Source organism: Danio rerio, chromosome 5 (genome assembly GCF_049306965.1).
Source record: "Danio rerio strain Tuebingen ecotype United States chromosome 5, GRCz12tu, whole genome shotgun sequence".
Classification (NCBI taxonomy): Eukaryota; Metazoa; Chordata; class Actinopteri; order Cypriniformes; family Danionidae; genus Danio; species Danio rerio.
In genome coordinates, this window is record NC_133180.1 from 78,040,001 (window position 1) to 78,061,432 (window position 21,432).

The 21,432-nt window shown below is 34.7% G+C and overlaps 1 protein-coding gene across 7 annotated transcripts in view; it reads right to left on the bottom strand.

The window, feature by feature from the left end:
* Positions 1–16,228, bottom strand: part of eng (endoglin) — a 54,967-nt gene extending 38,739 nt beyond the window's left edge. For all 7 annotated transcript variants that reach the window (XR_012406562.1, XR_012406563.1, XR_012406564.1 and 4 more), the window contains exons 1-2: positions 16,195–16,228; positions 12,818–12,987 (exon numbers count right to left, since the gene is read on the bottom strand). Coding sequence is in view for 1 of the 7 variants with exons in the window: in XM_073951721.1 (XP_073807822.1) it covers positions 12,818–12,881 (64 nt within the window). In the remaining 6 variants the exon portion in view is untranslated. The remainder of the gene's footprint in view (positions 1–12,817; positions 12,988–16,194) is intronic.
* Positions 16,229–21,432: the final 5,204 nt, after the last annotated feature.

Consider the following 21,432-nt stretch of genomic DNA (forward strand, 5'->3'; position numbering starts at 1 on the left):
GTGTGTGTGAATGAGTGTATATGGGTGTTTCCCTATTACTGGGTTATAGCTGGAAGTACATCTGCTGTTTAAAACATATGCTGGAATAGTTGGTGGTTCATTCTGCTGTGGCGACCCCTGATGAATAGAGTGACTAAGTTTGTGAAAGTTCTGAGCTTGTATGTGTTACATGTTCATTCTGTAGTTGTTTTGTTGCCATGGCAACAGTAGAATCACCACAAACAGATTGATTACTATAGTTGTTGTGTTACCATAGCAACAATAGAATCACCACAAACAGTTCAATTATTATAATTGTTTTGTTACCACAGCAACTGTAGAATCACTACAAATAGTTCAATTACTATACTTGGGTTCCCATAGCAACTGTAGAATCACCACAAACAGATACATTACTATAGTTGGGTTACCATAGCAACAATAGAATCTCCACAAACAGACTAATTTGTGTACTTTACTATAAATGACTATAATTAGTGTTGCCATAATCCAGAGTGATACGTCACATGACATTTACGGCTTATGTGATTGGCTGAAAAAACACCCAGCAGCAAATTTAAATACCGACAAGCTCAGATGGCAGTTTCACCTCACATACTGTCAGAAGTGTTGCTTTAGTTTTACTTTCTCGCCCTGATGCATGTAAACATTTTTCTCTGCTATTCCTGCTAATATTGAAGTAACTGCTCAGCAAAATGATGACGACTGTGAGATTGGAGGAGTTTATCAAGCTCTAGTGTCAGCTGGGAGTTCAGCAGGATCACATGATGACCATTTCTTGTTTTAAAGGTCATAAAAACAGCAGCCCAGTCAGCGATACGCACGTCTCGAGTTATTCAGAAAAAGACGCTGTTTTCCACAAGTCCTGGAAACGCTCACTTCCGCTTCTGCCTCTCGTCATAGAGGTCGAAGAAAACAAGCGTCAGAATCCTCTCTAGTAAAACAGTGAAGCATTTCCTATGAAGGACAGAGGCAGAAACGCTGGAGTTCGGCTGAGGTTACTGCGAGTCTGAAGGTGAAGCGTGGAGAAAATCTGCAGATTGTGTGAAAAACAGCAACACTTTGATTTCCGCTACAGAAATAGCTCGCAGGAAGCACATATTTTGCCCTCTTGATTGGCTTCCTCAGCAGATTCGAGTAAAACATATGTGGTGTTTTCAGTGTGTGTCCTTAGAGAGTTCACGTTTTCTCTAAACTGAACACAATTTAAGCAGATCTGGAACGGCATACAACACATGTATGATTTACAGTAAACTGAACGAATTATTCATGTAAAATAATGCAACATCCAATCAATTACTATAGTTGTTGTTGTTGTGTTACCATAGCAACTGTAGAATCACCACAAACGAATCAGTTACCATAGTTGTTATTGTTACCATAGCAACTGTAGAATCACCACAACAGATCAGTTACTATAGTTGTTGTGTTACCATAGCAACTGTTGTATCACCACAAACAGATCAGTTACTATAGTTGCTGTTGCATTATTACCATAGCAACTATAGAATCACTACAACAGATCAATTTCTGTAGTTGTGTTACCATAGCAACTGTAGAACCACCACAAACAGATCAGTTACTATAGTTGCTGTTCCATTACCATAGCAACTGTAGAGACACTACAACAGATCAATTTCTGTACTTGTGTTACCATAGCAGCTGTAGAATCGCCACAACAGATCAGTTACTATAGTTGTTGTGTTACCATAGCAACTGTTGTATCACCACAAACAAATTAGTTACTATAGTTGCTGTTGCATTATTACCATAGCAACTATAGAATCACTACAACAGATCAATTTCTGTAGTTGTGTTACCATAGCAACTGTAAAACCACCACAAACAGATCAGTTACTGTAGTTGTTGTTGCATTACCATAGCAACTGTAAAATCACTACAACAGATTAATTTCTGTAGTTGTCGAGTTACCATAGTAACTAGAATCACAACAAACAGATCAGTTACTGTAGTTGTTGCTGTTACCATAGCAACTGTAGATCACCACAAACAGATCAGTTACTGTAGTTGTTGTTGAGTTACCATAACAACTGTAGAATCACTGAATTTTGGATCCTATTTTAATGTTAGAAAATTTGAAAAAAGAGACAAGTTGTGTTTATTTCACTCCAGTATGACTGTGGACACACTACACCACACACACTCCTGTCCAGACAGCTGACAAAAGATGATTTCGCATCATAGGTGCCCTTTAAAAGTCCTGTCAAGTGCTTTAAGATGTGCATTTTTATTCGATGTTTGACATAATCTCAACTAAAGCATGAAGAGAGGGGCGGGGCATATAGTAGCTCCTCCCCTTTAAAAAACAGCCAATAGCGTGTTGGTTTCCTCACAGCTCTGCTAGCGAGAGTAATCGAGTTAATGCTCATCAAATGAACAGCCAATGCGAAGAAGGGGGTGGGACATGTCAGACACTACCGAGCTTCTGATTGGTCAGAAGATTTGATAAGAAACTGAAGAATGAGCAGATGACAAAAAAATCCCTGATCCATTTAGGTGACCACCGGCAAACTTCAGATGTTTCTATCAGGTTTATATCGTCTACATGTGGATTTTGTCAGTGTTCTGCTGCACACTGGATTATAGATATAGACAGACTGACACTAACATCTAAAACACCTCATTTTAATTTCACATCCACACACTGAAGGGGTGTGTTTTGAGTGTGTGTGTTTCTGTGATGAAAGTGTGAGGTGTGTACGGGGCAGATTCAGGCAGAGGAAGAGAGCGAGAGGGAGGTCACGGGTTGCTCCGCACACCTATTGTCCCGCCGTTTCCTCGTCCGCAGACTGAGGCCGAACATCCACCGGAAGACAAACAAACTCTTATCAGCGCCGCACAGAGCCCTGTGGTGTCCCCCGCCGGTGACCCCGCGCTCCAAACACCCCGCATTCAGCACACACACACACACACACGCCTGTTTAACCCTGCAGGAGCCCAACGCCGGCGTCACTGCGACACGGAAATAAACACAGCAACAAACTCAGAGTGACCCGCCTCTAAACACACACACACACACACACACACACACACACACCGAACAAGACAATTCAATCTTTTATAGAGATGTTTAATGAACCGCCAACTATTCCAGCATATGTTTTACGCAGCGGATGCCCTTTCAGCTGCAACCCAGTACTGGGAAACACCCAACACACTCATTCACACACACACACACAAACTCATACACTACGGCAAATTAAGTAGATCAATTCCCCTATAGCGCATGTGTTTGGACTGTGGGGGAAACCGGAGCACCTGGAGGGAACCCATGCCAACATGGGGAGAACATGCAAACTCCACACAGAAACACCAACTGACTCAAACCAGCGACCTTCTAGCTGTGAGGCGACAGTGCTAACCACTGTGCCACCAAACCACCCTTCGCAATTAATTACCCTATTGAATTTTTGCATTTGTGTGTTTGTGCGCGTGTGTGTGTGTGTGTTTGTGTGTGTGTGTGTGTTCTGTGCATTATTAGCGTAACGACTGGAGGAGGAAATCTTCATTTAGCGAAGGCTGTTCCTCTGAGCAGATGGAGGACAGGAGAGCTCATCACTCAAAGATTCACGCAACATATGCTTACAGAGAACACACACACACACACACACACACACACACACGCACACACACACACACACACACACACACACACACGCACACACACACACACACACACACACACACACACACACGCACACACACACACACACACACACACACACACACGCATGCATATGTACATACATACACAATTAAACGCACACACATACATACATACACACACACATATACATACATAAATACACACATGCATACACACATACATACACACATACACATGTGCATACATACACACAATCACACGCACACACATACATAAATACACACATACATACAAACACAAACACACAATTACGCATACACACACACATATAAATTCAAAAACACACACACACACACACACACACATACATACATACATACATACATACATAAAAACACATACATACACACACATAAACACAATTACGCAAATACACACACATGCATAAACACACAAATACACACACACACACACACGCACACACACACACACACATACATACATACATACATACAAACACACACAATAATGCAAACACACACACACATGCATAAACAAATACGCACACACACACATGCATAAAAACACATATACACACACATACATACATACAAACATACATACACACATACATAAACACACACGCACACACACACACACACACAAACACACAAACACGCGCACACGCATGCATACAAACATACATACATATACATAAACACACACCCACACACATATATACATACATACACACATATACACACACATACATACATACAAACATACATACATACACACAAACATACACACACACACATGTGCGCGTGTACATACATATGTACATACACAAATACATACACACACAAACACACACACACATCCACAAACACACAAACACACACACACACACATCCACGTACATTAACACAAATATACACACATACACACAAACACATAAACACATATATACATCCATACATACATACATACATGCGTACATACACACACACACACACACACACATGCATATATAGATAGATAGATACATACACACATACACAATTACACACACACATACACACACACATACAGTCCAGCAACTTTTGACCTTAAAAAGTGTGTAACAGAGACGTTTCTGATCATCTGTCATAGTGTGCAGTGCTGTATGGTGTATGGTGGCCACACAAACCTTGTGCACATTTTCTGTAATCATACACTCGTATTTCTCTAGATATTATTTATTATACATTATAAATGATTTCAAATGTCAGTAAAAGTCAGCGTGTTAAACTGTAGAGCTGAACTTTCATCATCAGAAGTGGACAGAGCAGAGATCAACATCCCATAATGCAATTCACCACCGCTGATACACACTGAACTGCTCATACACAGATGAGTTTTCCAGTGTGTGTGTCGCAGTGGGTGGTGTCTCCGTCTGTCCCCCTGGAGCGTCCCGTCTCTGGGGTTTGGGGTCTCCAGCGGGACTCTCGAACGCCTCATTAGAATCAGACTGAGATAAAATACAGAAACTGAAACCCAGCGGCCGCCGAACGCACTGATAAGACCTGCGTTATGAGATCTTATCTAGATATACACTGATCCCAGAGCAGCTCCAGCAGAACAAACACACACACACAAGTATACTGTACATAGAGGAATGATCACTATACAGTCAGAATTACTCACCCTCCTGTGAGTTTTCCCACATGATGTTGAACAGATTCAGGAATTCCTCACAGTGTTTCCTCTAATATTTGTTCTTCTGGAGGAAGTCGGATTTGTTTTATTTCAGCAACAATAAAAGCAAAAATAGTTTCAAACCCATTTTAACCTCAATATTATTCGCCCCCTTCAGCAATATTAGTGTTGGATTGTCTCCAGAACAAACCACTGTTATACAATGACTTGCCTAATTACCCTAACTTTACCCTATATATAAATACACATACCCACACTCACCGGCCACTTTATTAGGTACACCTGTCCAACTGCTCGTTAACACAAATGTCTAATCAGCCAATCACATGGCAGCAGCTCACTGCATTTAGGCATGCAGACATGGTCAAGAGGATCTGCTGCAGGTCAAAGCGAGCATCAGAATGGGGAAGAAAGAGGATTTAAGAGACTTTAACCATGGCATTGGTTGTTGCTGCCAGATGAGCTGCTCTGAGTATTTCAGAAACTGCTGATCTGCTGGGATTTTCACGCACAACCATCTCTAGGGTTTACAGAGAATGCTCCGACAAAGAGGAAATATCCAGTGAGCGGCAGTTCTGTGGGCGCAAATGCCTTGTTGATGGTCAGAGGAGAATGGCCAGACTGGTTCCAGCTGATAGAAAGGCAACAGTAACTCAAATAAGCACTCGTTACAACCGAGCTCTGCAGAAGAGGAATCTCTGAGGAATATTTCCAGTAGCTTGTTGAATCTCTGAAATGAAGGATTAAAGCAGTTCTGAAGGCAAAAGGGAGTCCAACCCGGCACTAGGGAGTTGTACCTAATAAAGTGGCCGCTGAGTGTGTATATATATATATATATTGCAATATGAATATAATTGTATATTATAATTATAATTTCACCAGATTACTTGAATGGCTTAGTTTGGAAAGAATTCATAATATTGATTGGGATGATTTGTAGGACAGATAATCTGCATAAACTAATGCTTTCTGTTTTCTGGAGAGAAGTTACAGAAATTAAATAATCAAATGTAAATAGATAACACTGCACAGCCATCATCGTACAAAAGTACAATTAATCTTTGTTAAAACTACAAATGTTCTCTTTTTGATATCAATGCGATGTATTGCATATCTCAACGATGTAATATTGACGCTGAAACAATATATTGTGCAGCCCTTGTTTTAATTATGTTCTACCTCTACTGTAGTAAAGAATAACACTGTGTGCTACCAATAAGACTGTGCTTCTTCCAGCTTTGTTTAACATGTTTTCCCGTGTGTAATTATGAAATGTTCCATAAACACTGGAGTAAAGTGTTTGCAGACTGTGTGAGAGCAGCTGCAGCAACTCCTCAGCCAACAGAACCATTAGTTATAATCATTAGAAACAAATGATCTCCTTCTTTCGCAACTTTGGCTGCTTATTTAAACAGCATATTCGGTTACTGATAATATAATAATAATAATTAAAATGCTTATCATTCATTCATTCATTCAATAGTTTTTTCAGCTTAGCTCCTTTATTAATCTGGGGTCGCCACAGCGGAATGATCCACCAACTTATCCAGCACATGTTTTATGCAGCGGATGCCCTTCCAGCTGCAGTCTTTCAGTGTAAAATGCAAACTCGTGCATAAAAAGTACAATTTTGTAATTTATGCATTATTAAAAATAAGTAATTCATTTGTTTAGTGACCCTCTGCTGAGATTTTAAGAGAATTAATGAGTCAGCTGGAGTTTTGTGTTTCTCTTCAGTAATTCTGCTTGTTAACAGCGGGTGTGCATTATTAATGCTCAATCAAAACCTACTCAACTAACTCATTAACTGAGTGCTCTTTTAAATGAGTAGAATTAACTTCCAGTAAATTTTGAGTTAACTACGCTCATTTCATTTGATAAAATTGATTATTGAGTTTTGCAATGAATATTCTGTTACTGCTAAAATACTGCTCTTGATTTCCTCACAAATGTAAAACTACAATAGTAATAATAATAAATTAATAATAATAATAATAATAATAATAATAATAAATAATAATAAACAATAATAAATATAATCATTATAAATAATAAATAATCATAATAATAATAATAATAATAATAATAATAATAATAATAATAATAATAATAATAATAATAATAATAATAATAGTAATAATAGCAATAAAATATAAGTAATAATAATAATAATAATAAATAATAATAATAATAATAATAATTATTATTATTATAAAATTATAATAAAAATAAACAAATAATAATAATGATGATGATGATGATGATAAGAAGAATGATAATAATAAGAAGAAGAATAAATAATAATAATAATAATAATAATAATAATAATAATAATAATAATAAATAAAATGCTTATCATTCATTCATTAGCTCCTTTAATCTTAATCTTTATTAATAATAATAATAATAATAATAATAATATTAATAATAATCATCATCATCATCATAAATAATAATAATAATAATAATGAATAATAATAATAAATAATAATAAACAATAATAATAATAATAGCAATTAAAAATAGGTAAAATAATAATAAAAAGAAGAAATAGAAGAAATAATAATAATAAATAATAATAATAATAATAATAATATTAAATAATAATAATAATAATAATTATTATTATTATTATTAAATTATAATTAAAATAAATAATAATAATGATGATGATGATGATGATGATGATAATAATAATAATAATAATAATAATAATAATAATAATAATCATATTAATAGTTTAAAATAATAAAAATAATAGTCGGCGTGATGTTGATATGGATCTCAACATTCTGCTGACATTCTGCTTCAGCAAACTACACGCTTACAACGGGGGATTCATCAGCCGATTGTTAAAAAGAAAGGATCAGAAAAGACTATATGTGACTTTGTCAGAGCCTTTACTGCATTTACTGCAGTTAATCAGATCAATACAGTTAATACTATAGTATACTGTAGTAAGGTGAAGTAAATACAGTAATATATACTACATTTTACAGTAGTAAGTCTTAAAGTGTATGGTATATCTGATCATTCTGAGAAAAGCAAAGGCCCCAGTTCTGAATCCAGGGGTACCTCGCCACTTGTAAAGTATACTTCAGTATTTACTAGTTTGTCAATTCACTATAGTTAATACTACAGTATACAGCAGTAAGATGTAATATATACTGTAATATACTATAGTGTAGTACATTTTACCGTAGTTCGTCTTAAAGTGAAGTAGTTCATCTTAAACGGTCCAGTACTGAATCCTGGGGTAACTCTTCAGCATGTGAAGTATACTACAGTATTTACTGCACTCTCTCAATACTACAGAATTGTAAATCCTGATGAGCAGGACGCATCTAAAAAAATCCCCAACAGGAATGAGAAGAAAGCTGGCAGTCGCAGGAGGAAGAAAACAGATTGTTAATTGCGAGATAGAAATCGGTCTCCATGAGGTCGCGTCACCGGGTCTCACTGCTCCCAGACCAGCCGGCGGTCCTCCAGCGGCCGGAAGTGCCTCATTTCAACGCTACACGCCATATTTAACACTGGCATTTTTTTCCTGTTGCCATCATTGTGCTTATTCATCGAGGAAGCGTCCGTCTGTCTCTCTCTCTCTCTCTCTCTGTGCAGTAATGATCATTCTGCAGCTGTAATAATATCAGACGTTACATAACCTGCTGCTCTTCCTGAGGACGGCAGACACACAGTTTACACACAATGACAACCAACGCTGGACAATAACGAAGGATTACACAAGCTTTTTTACTGTAAACATATCAAAACTCAACTTTTGATTAGTAAAATGCCATGCAAAGCATTTGTATTTCTGAGATTGCAAAGAATTCTGGGCCAGATTTGGCATTAATTGGCAAACAGCATGCGGTTTGACAGAAGTTTACCAAAACAACAGATTAATTACTAAAGTTGTTGTTACCATAGCAACTATAAAACCAAAACAACGGATGAATTACTAAAGTTGTTGTTACCATAGCAACTATAGAACCAAAACCACAGATTAATTACTATAGTTGTTGTTACCATAGCAACTATAAAACCAAAACAACGGATTAATTACTAAAGTTGTTGTTACCATAGCAACTATAGAACCAAAACAACGGATTAATTACTAAAGTTGTTACCATAGCAACTATAGAACCAAAACAACAGATTAATTACTATAGTTGTTGTTACCATAGCAACTATAAAACCAAAACAACGGATTAATTACTAAAGTTGTTGTTACCATAGCAACTATAAAACCAAAACAACGGATTAATTACTATAGTTGTTGTTACCATAGCAACTATAAAACCACCCCAACATATTGATTACTTTAAATGTTGTTACTATAGCAACTATAGAATCACCACAACACACCAATTACTATAGTTGTTACCATAGCAACTATAGAAACACCACAACAGATTGATTACTATAGTTGTTGTGTTACCATAGCAACTGTAGAATCACCACAACAGATCAGCTACTATAGTCGTAGTTACCATTGCAACTATCGAATCCCCACAACACTCCGATTACTAGTTTTACCATAGAAGCTGTAGAATCACCACAACACACCGATTACTATAGATGTTGTTACTATAGCAACCACAGAACCACCACAACAGATCGATTACTGTAGTTATTGTTACTATAGCAGCTATAGAATCCCACCATCACACTGATTACTATAGTTGTTGTTACCATGGCACCTTCTTTAAGGCGGCACACAATACTCGGGCCAGATGTAAAATGTAGTATTTGGCCCAGATGCTAGATATGTGGGCAATGTAAGTTTGGCCGATCTTGTAATCTATGGTCATCTGTGGTCAAACAGGTAAACGATAGAGAAACGGTTTGGTTTAAACAGAACGACCACAGACAGAACGCTCATTTATTCAGCTTCCAGATGATGTAAAATACTAAATATATTGTATTCAAATGATCCAGATGATCCATTATATGATCCAAAATACAGACATATTTCTGTCTGGTTTTGGGGTCTGTGGTCACATTTATAGACAATAAAGCAATTCACACACACACTCTCTCTCTCTCTCTCTTTTTGGCTATAACAACTGTTAAAATAGCATTTTAATTACACAATATTCAATATATAATTATCATGACAATAACCTATATCATGATAAAAGCATAAGCAATTAATCACAACAACAGAATCTGACACCACCATAAGCCTAAACAGAAGACGCTGATGACCACAGACAGACTCAGATTTACTATGACTGACATTTTGTAAACTGCTGAGCTCAGATATAACCTTAAACAGAGCGGATTAATTCAGCAGAGCTGGAGATGCTAAATAAACCAGACGACGGTGTGTGTCAATATCACATGCTCTATAATTCAGCATCAGCATACATCAAACTATCAGACACCGAAACAGCACACTACTGAACTGATCTCAATCTCATAACCATTTAATATATCGTTCACCAGTACAATCTTCAAACATGCATTGCCTTTAAAATCAATGTATTAAATCATTATTATATATGTTTAAAAAATACACCCAAATACACTGTAAAATATAAACAAATCGGTGTAAAAATGTTAAATACAATAAAAAAACTATAGTGCTTACAATAAGTTACAGATTTATTTAATGTGGGGCGACTAAAATAAATAAATAATTAATTTATAGCACGAATATGCCCTTAATAGTGTTCAATCTGGGGCCGTTTGAGGGAATCAGCAGGAACAGCATCTTCAGTCTGATTGGAAACAGCTGGAGTGTGTTTGAGCTGCTGGAATACAATCAAAGCATCGTCAAATGCCCAGATTGTTTTCCCCTGGATGCCTTGTTTTTGTCTCTCAAAGCACAAATAACATATTATTATGATCCCAATGATGTTTAGAGAGTATTATCATTAAAAGCACTGCCAGCAGTGGTTATAATCTGCCAGTACAGATTATTACACTGAAACAGAGCAGAACTGAACGCCTACATACAGCCTTTTTCTTAATCTTAATCTTAATTTAACAGTACAATCATTTATAGTGTTTTCAAGCATACTATAGTGAAGTGCTGTGTGTATTATATTATCGACAACATTTCATGAATTCACTTGTTAACGAATGCTCCAGCATACTGAAGAATAACCTGAATTAAACGAATAAACTGAACTGTAGTTTACTTTAGTTTTTACTACAGTAAACTGTGGTGTGTTGTAGTATAATATACCCTAACTGTAGAAAACTACAGTATTGGGCCATTTGTTTATATTACAATTGATGTTGCGTTACCATAGAAATTGTAGAATCACCACAACCTATCAATTATTTAGTTGTTACCATAGCAACTATAGAACCAAAACAACGGATTAATTACTATAGTTGTTACCATAGCAACTATAAAACCACCACAACATATTGATTACTTTAAATCTTGTTACTATAGCAACTATAGAATCACCACAACACACCAATTACTATAGTTGTTACCATAGCAACTATAGAAATACCACAACAGATTGATTACTATAGTTGTTGTGTTACCATAGCAACTGTAGAATCACCACAACAGATCAGCTACTATAGTCGTAGTTACCATTGCAACTATCGAATCACCACAACACTCCGATTACTAGTTTTACCATAGCAGCTGTAGAATCACCACAACACACCGATTACTATAGATGTTGTTACTATAGCAACCACAGAACCACCACAACAGATCGATTACTGTAGTTATTGTTACTATAGCAACTGTAGAATCACACCATCACACTGATTACTATAGTTGTTGTTACCATAACAACAGTAGAATCACCACAAAACATATATTACTACGTTTGTTACCATAGCAACTACAGAATCATCACAACACACCAATTAGTTGTTGTTACCTTAGCAACTATAGAATCACCACATCACACCTATTAGTTTAGTTGTTGTTACCATAACAACTGTAAAATCACCACAAAACACTACTACAGTTACTTATAACTGTTACCAGTTGTTACCATAGCAACTGTAGAATCACAAAAGATCAATTACTATAGTGGTTGTGTTACCATAGTACTGTAGAATCACCACAAAACATCGATTACTATAGTTGTTGTTACCATAGCAACTGTAGAATCACCACAAAGCACCGATAACTACAGTTGTTACCATAGCAACTACAGAATCACCACATCACACCAATGAGTTTAGTTGTTGATACCATAACAGTTACTGTAGAATCACCACAACACACCGATTAGTTTAGTAGTTGTTACCACAGCAACTGTAGAATCAAAAAATATCGATTACAGTAGTGGTTGTGCTACCATAGCAACTGTAGAATCACCACAAAACACTGATTACTATAGTCGTTGTTACCATAGCAACTGTAAAATTACCACAACAGATTAATCCAAGTATAGCATGTTTTAACAACACGGCAGTATTTACAGTAAATCACCATAGTATTTCTTCATAATGACACTCTTTTTGGAGATTATTAATAGTTCAACAGCGCATTAATGGAGCTCTTACCTGAAGCTGTGGATCTCCGGCACAGAAGCAAACACAGCACTAAAACACAGCAGATGCTCTTCATGTCGGCTGTAGATTCGTCTGTTCTGATGAACTCAACACTCGTGTCTGATGATGATGATGATGATGATGATGATGATTCGGGGAAATAAGCTGAATATTCCAACTTCCTGAGAGAGAAATCAGCATTATGATGACTGGCTGGAGAACACTGACCGCACAGCTCATATAACGGTGCATGCGCATGCTGATTAGGGCTGCAAGACATTAGTTATTTTGTGTTATTGCGATGTGAACACAAATTCATCAGATGACTTAATATCTCTATTTGGACAGAATTCATAATGTTAGATCAATTGCATCTACAAAAAATCTAATAAACAATTTATAAACGTTTTGGGGTCCCCCAACACATTATCTTTGTATTCTGGGCTATTTGCAGTGCGTTTCTGTATTTGTATGTGTTGTATTTTCATGCACGTGTTAAGTCAGAGATTGATAAATTAATATTTACTATTTGAATCTCTATAACATCTAATAAACAATCTACCGAATTTTTGGGGTCCCCCGACCCATTTTTGCTGTGGTCTGTGCTATGTGCAGTGCATTTCTGTATTTGCATGAGTTTGAGTATTTTCATTCAAAACTATCTATAAATACACAACATATATTAATAATAATAGTATATTTAAAAAGCTGCATTGTATTATTCAATATTAATAATCATAATAATAATAATAAAATCATGACTTATAAAAATAATAATAAAATCATAACGTACATAAAATACTGATAATAATAAAATCATAACTTATAAAATATAATAATAATACTAAAATCATAATTTATAAAACAATAATAATAAAGATAATAAAATCATTGACTTATAAAATAATAACAATAAAAATTAAAATATATAAAAAAATAACAATAATAAACCATAACCTATTTGAAAATTAATAATAAGGTCATAACTTATAAAAAAAATAATAAAATCATGACTTATAAAAATATTTAATAACAATAATAATCACAAAATTATAATTTATAAAATAATAATGCTAATAATAATAAAATCATAACGTATGTAAAATAATCATCATCATCATCATCATCAAAAGCATAACTTGTAAAAATATTAATAATAATAATAATCATCATCATCATAACTTATGAAAATTGTATTATTAATAATAATAATAATAACATCATAAGGTATAAAACAATAATAATAATAACCATAAAATCATAATTTATAAAAAATAATAATAATAAGACCATAACGTATTAAAATAATAATATTATTATTAAAATAATAATAATAATAATAATAATAGCAATAATAATAATAATAATAATAATAATAATAATAACAACAATAATAATAATAATGATAATAATAATAATAATAAAACCATAAATTATACAAAAAATAATTACAATAATATTAAAATCATAACTAAATAATAATAATAATAATAATAATAATAATAATAATAATATATTATATATTAATTTTTAAAAATGTTTGTGGTCTGTGCTGTGTATTTGCAGTTCATTTCTGTATTTACATGAGTTGTGAGTATTTTCATGCATAATAATCTATAAATAAAAATAAGAAAAGGATCCAATTAAAACAAAGCGTTTTATCATGTCCCGAGTCAAACAGTATTCAACTACAGTAACTGAATGATTCAAATAATTCGACAACATGAACCATAATTAGGGTCACAAATGTTACTTATGACTGAATGTTTTTAAAATCACAGGCATCGAAAACACAAGCAAATGATCAACACAAACTCAACATAGCAGATCCTGCGGTGTGTCTACTGCGAATGATCACATCACGATATCGATGCTGAAACCATATATTGTGCAGCCCTAATACTGATAAAGGAATATATTAAAAATAACTGATGAACACTTAAAGCTGAAGCACCTAACACAGCAAACTGACTCTGTTAAACATGCATTTGGAAAATGTTTAAATTAGCAAGCCTTTTAAACACAAATATAAAGTGTTTACGTTATTATTTTTAACACACACACACACACACATACACACACATATATATATATATATATATATATATATATATATATATATATATATATATATATATATATATATATATATATATATATATATATATATATATATGCAAACTGCATATTCAATTGTTCAGTATTTTAATTTAATTTGACCTTTATTACACATTTAAGATTTATATAAGCTCCCACACTGTGGGAAAGTGTGTATATATAGGCAGTTTGTTTTCCTGGCATGCTTAAATAAGTGCTGTCTGTGTTTTATTAAAATAACAAAGTCCTATTGTGTTCCTTACTGTGAGTTTTGAAATAACCACAGGATTTTACCCTGAATCTGCAGTTTGTCAGAGTTTATTCAGTATAACAGATTCAAGAAGTCATGATATGCAATTATATTATAAACCAACAGGCGTCATTCAGTGTAATAACAATAACAGTGTAAAACAATATATTTACTCTGCGTGTTATTCGAAATATTTTAAAAGTATATTATAACCACATTAAATATTATTACAGCCATATTTACATGAGTTTCACTTACTTATTTTTACACAGGGCCTTTGGGAGCCCTTATCTACAATAATATAACAGGGTTCATGTATTTTCTAACATAAACAATCAATAAACAAGACATTTATTATAGTGTTTAATCATCTTTGTTTACATTAGTGACACATAAAGCCGTTTAATGTTAGTTTGTGTTAACTCACAGTACATTAACTACAACTGTAGGTGTTAATAATGCACGAGTACATGCCAAACTACGATTAATAAATGCTGTACAGGTATACTTATGTTCATTAGCATTAATTAATGGCGCTGTGGATAGCGGATGGTGTCTGTATATTACTTTAAATGATAATTAATAAGTATTTTGGAATCGAAAATAACGTTTGTATTATTAAGAATAAACTGAACACCCAGTAATAATAATAATAAATATAATAATAATAAATATAATAATAATCGTCATATGTTTTAAACTATGGCATAATTAGACGTATTAGGTGTTGTTATTACTAATAATAGTAGTAGTGGGCTAAATGTAGCTTCAGTTTTATAATGTTAACATTAATCATTCCTTCAACAAACCTAAGTTTAGGACAATAATAACTATAACTCAAAACACCTCAGACACATGATGCAGCTGTTACACGGACTCATCCACTTTGATTTACTTTAAAAGTTGCTCAGAGTTTATTATAACCGCATTAAAGCGCGTCTAGAGACTCATAATGAGGTGAAGAAGCTCTGCGATCAGAGTTGCAGTGATTAAACACGGTTATATGTCACCAATTAGCTAAAGAATCGAGAGCGAGTCTTACCTTGCGCTGCAGGAGGGTCGCGCGCGCGTCCACTGAAACTCCGGCAGACTAGCGCCGAGTCCAGCTGAACCCTGATGACGTCATCGTCTCTCTCACACACACACACACACTGACCCTCCTACTGCCCCCCCACCCCCCCCCCCCCCCCCAATCCCCCCAACTCTCTCTCTCTTTCATTTTTGTTTTCAATCCAAACTTGCTTTATTGACGTGAGAAATTGTCAGAATGTTTTGCCGACGCATGTTTACTGTTTACATCGCAGAACGTGAAAATATTAAATCAGTTTTTTGTAAAGATTCACAAAATAATAATAATAATAATAATAATAATAATAATAATAAAATGATAATAAATTTAAGAAGCAACATTTTATTATTCAATATAATAATATTAATAATAATAATAACAATTCATTCATTTTCTTGTCGGCTTAGTCCCTTTATTAATCCGGGGTCGCCACAGCGGAATGAACTGCCAACTTGCAGCAAGTTTTTACACAGCTAATGCCCTTCCAGCTGCAACCCATCACTAGAAACATCCAAACACACACACACACACTCATACACTACGGACAATTTAGCCTACCAAATTCACCTGTACCGCATGTGTTTGGACTGTGGGGGAAACCGGAGCACCCGGAGGAAACCCACGCGAAGGCAGGGGGTTTATAAATATATAAATAATAATAAGTTATAATAAAGCATAACATATAATAATAATAATAAAGCAAAACATATATATTTTAATAATAATAGTAATAATATGTATATTAATAATAATAATATTAATAATAATAATAATAATAATAATAATAGGGCATAACATATATTAATAATAATAGTTAAACTAACAACAATAATAATATTAATAATAATAAAGCATAACACATATTAATAATAATAAAGCATAACATATATTAATAATAATAATAAAGCATAAAATATATTATTAATAATATCAATATTAATAAAAATAAAGCATAAAATATATTAATATTTTTAATAATAATAATAATATTATTAAAGCATAACATATATTAATAAAAATCATATCATTATTAAGGGGTGGGGCAGTGGCACAGTAGGTAGCGCTGTCACCTCACAGCAAGAAGGTCGCTGGTTCGAACCTCGGCTTAGTTGGCATTTCTGTGTGGAGTTTGCATGTTCTCCCTGCCTTTGCGTGGGTTTCCTCTGGGTGCTCCGGTTTCCCCCACAGTCCAAAGACATGCGGTACAGGTGAATTGGGTAGGCTAAATTGTCCGTACTGTGTGTGTGGATGTTTCCCAGAGATGGGTTGCAGCTGGAAGGGCATCCGCTGTGTAAAAACTTGCTGGATAAGTTGGCGGTTCATTCCGCTGTAGCAACCCAGGATTAATAAAGGGACTAAGCCGACAAGAAAATGAATGAATGAATATCATTATTAGTAAAGCATAACATATATTTATATTAATAATAACGCATAACATATATTAATAATAATTCCAATAATAATAGTATATTTAAGAATCAACGTTTTATTATTATTTATTATTATTATTATTATTTACAACGTATTATTTATCAATGTTTTATTATATAATAATAATAATATCATAATAGTAATCATCATCATCAAACAGCAATAATATTCAAACAATAGCATAATAATATAATAATCATAATAAAATGAATAAAACAATAAATATCAATGATAAAAATATATAACTGTATTTATAGTAGTGTGGTCAACGTTCTCCTACTGTACATGTGGAAGTTCAGAAGCACTCTATTGTCGGCTGTTTATTTCTGAGATGCATTAAAGGATGATCAGCAGAGTTTATAAAGCAGCAGCAGTTCTGATTGCCTGAGTCCTGTATGAGTGTCTGATGACAGCGCCCCCTGCGGCTCACACACTGAACTGCTCCAACCCACATATAAAATTAATCAAATTAAACTAAACAAAACTAAATAATTCAATTCAATAGATAAACAAACATGTGTGTGTGTGTGTGTGTGTGTGTGTGTGTGTGTGTGTGTGTGTGTGTTGTTTTGTGCACATTTAACAAAAAAATTAAACTATTGACCTCTATTAAAGGGCTAGTTCCCCCAAAATGTGAATTGTGTCACCTATTTCCTCATCCTCCTTGCTTCAGTCCTGTCTGAGTTTCTTTCCTCTGTTGAACACAAAGGAAGATATTCTGAAGAATGTTGGAAAAAACAGACACTGACGTCTTTATTTTTCCCCATACTATTGAAGTCAAAGGCTTCCAACATTCAACAGAAGGAACAAACGCAATCATGTGTGGAATGTTCATTATGCGTGAACTGTGCCTTTAAATCTTACTATCTTTATGATTCAGATCTTCTGTGTGCTCATCGAGACCCATTTGATTCAGAGACATTTGATTAAGTGGTTTTCTTAGCTGATTCAGAGTCATATGGTTCCGTGTACTCACCAAGAGTCATTTGATTCAGATGTTTCTTGTTCGAGAATCATTTGTTTAAGAGTCGTTTTATTCAGGTGCATTGTATGTTCATTGAGAGTCATTTGATTCAGAGTCATTAGATTCAGGTGTTTTGTTCAATCAAGAATAATTTGATTCAGATCTTTTGTGTTTGAGAGTCATTTGATTCAGAGTAATTTGATTCAGATGTTTTGTGTGTTCATCGAGAGTCATTTGATTCAGGCATTTTGTGTTTAATCAAGAGTCATATAATTCAGATGTTTTGCGTTTTCGAGTCATTTGATTCAGGTGTTTTGTGTGTTCATCGAGACTCATTTGATTCAGAGTCATTTGATTCAGGTGTTTCATGTGTTCATCGAGTCATTTGATTCAAAGTCATTTGATTCAGGTGTTTCTTGTGTTCATCGAGAGTGATTTGATTCAGGTGTTTTGTGTTTAATCAAGTCGTTTGATTCAGAGTCATTTGATTCAGATGTTTTGTGTGTTCATCCAGACTATTTTGATTCAGAGTCATTTGATTCAGGTGTTTGATATGTTCATCGAGAGTCATTTGATTCAGACGTTTTGTGTTCATCGAGACTCATTTGGTTCAGAGTCATTTGATTCAGGTGTTTCATGTGTTCATCTAGAGTCATTTGATTTAGTCATTTGATTCAGGTGTTTGGTATGTTCATCGAGAGTCATTTGATTCAGCGGTTTTAAGAGCTCAACAGTCATTTGATTCAGAGTTATTTGATTCAGATGTTTTGTGTTCATCAAGAATCATTTGATTCCGATTTTTTGTGTGTTCATCGGGAGTCATTTCATTCAGAGTCAATTCATTCAGATATTTTGTGTTCATTAAGAGTCATTTGATTGAAATCTCCAAGATGGCGACTGGTTAACAACCATGTGCTGAAGCTCTGCACATGCTAAACCATTTAATAATAGCTAGATAAGTAAAAGGGCCAAAAAGCGTCTTATTACTGACCGGAGTTTCTTTTTATTATTATTATACCTTTTTCACATTTTTCAAACGAGTGCAATGGAAGAACGCAGAGCTGCTCGAAGTGCCACTCATTCTTATGCGAGGAGATCTCTGGATGCCGCGCTCAAGATGGATGATGCATCGATTAAAATTCCCTTACCTGAAACTCCTAATCCACCGACTAAAAAATCAAAAACAACTGACAAAGGGGCGTCGGAGAGTCAAACGGTGTCCAACTCGCACCTGCTGGAAGTTTTGGAACGAGTTGAAAAAATGCAGTTAGAGTCGCTGACTCGTATGCAATCCCTCGAGACAACAGTGAAAGATAACACCAATTCACTAAACAGTGTAACCGAGGCGCTTGAATTTATGAATAACCAAGTAGAAGAAATAACGGGCAATGTGACAACGCTACAGAAGAAAGTGGAATCGCTGGAGAAGGAGAACTGTGTGCTGCGGGATAAATGCGAGGAACTCGATACTTACAAGCGGAGGTGGAATCTACGAGTGTCCGGTATTCAGGAGCAGCGCGGCGAAGATGTCCGCAAAGTTCTGATTGACTTGTTCAGTAAAGTTTCTCCTGTAATAGCAGAACAGCTGATCTACACGCTCGATGTGGCCCACAGACTGGGTCCTCGCGCTGACGGAGCTCGCCCCAGCCGCCGAATCATCGCGCAGTTTCTCTCACGCAACGTCCGAGACCAGATCTGGAGGGATGCCAGAACCGCGGACATCCTCAAAGAGAAGAAAATCCGGATTTTTGAAGACCTAACTCAAAGCACCAAAGACGCCAGAAATAAACTTTGGCCACTTGTCGAACGAGCGAGAAAGGAGGGGAAGAGAGCAGGCTTCAGAGGACCGTTTGCATATGTGGATTGCAAAAGGATTTCAGCAAAAGATCAGCCAGGATAAATGATGCTGTCCTCATCAACATTTCACCACGGCACTTTTTTATATATATTTTTTTTTCCGGGTGAGCGCAAGCTTCTTTTTTCTTTCTTTTTCTTTAACTCATAAATCCCTGTTCAGACGGAAGGATAAACTGTGTTTTTGAACTGAGTTTAGATTTAAAGGACTTGTTGTCGTCACCACTCTCGCAAGTGAGGGATCTTTAACCTTTTTTTCCCCTCTCCCTTTTTTCGTTTATTTTTTAATTATTGAGACTTTCGTTTATAGACATTATTCTTAAATACTTAACATTTTTTTTTGAAGTCTTCATTTACTATACACGAAACTAAATAATTGTTTTTATTAGGCCTACTATTTTTTTTCCGGTTGTACGGAGGAACATATAAAAGAAAAAGTAAAGCAAATGAAAAAGACTTTAATTGAAAAGCCCTTATACTTATATTTCTCATGTTGCAGAGTCAAGCGAACTATCGCTTTTTTTATTGTTACTCTAAAAAAGTTTCTTCTGTTCTAATTCATATCTTAGCTTATACCTAGTTCTTTAGGTATTGTTTACTTGTTATATTTGTATGTCATTGTCGTTATTTTCTTTAAATGCCAGGGGTTTAAAAAATAATATCAAAAGGAAAGCTTTATTTTTGTTTTCTAAGAGACACAAAGTAGATTTTTGTTTTTTTCAGGAAAGTCACTCTACCTCAAAAGATGCAAAATTTTGGAGGACACAATGGGGCAATGATATATGGCTGTCACACGGGTCAGAACATTCTGCAGGAGTAGCGATTATGAAGTATAATTTCAATGGCAATGTTCTGGAAACTGATATTGATCCCTCAGGCCACTTCTTGCTAATAATAATTGTTGTCAATCAATGTATAGTAATTATTGTGAACATATATGGATACAACTCTGTTGCGGACAA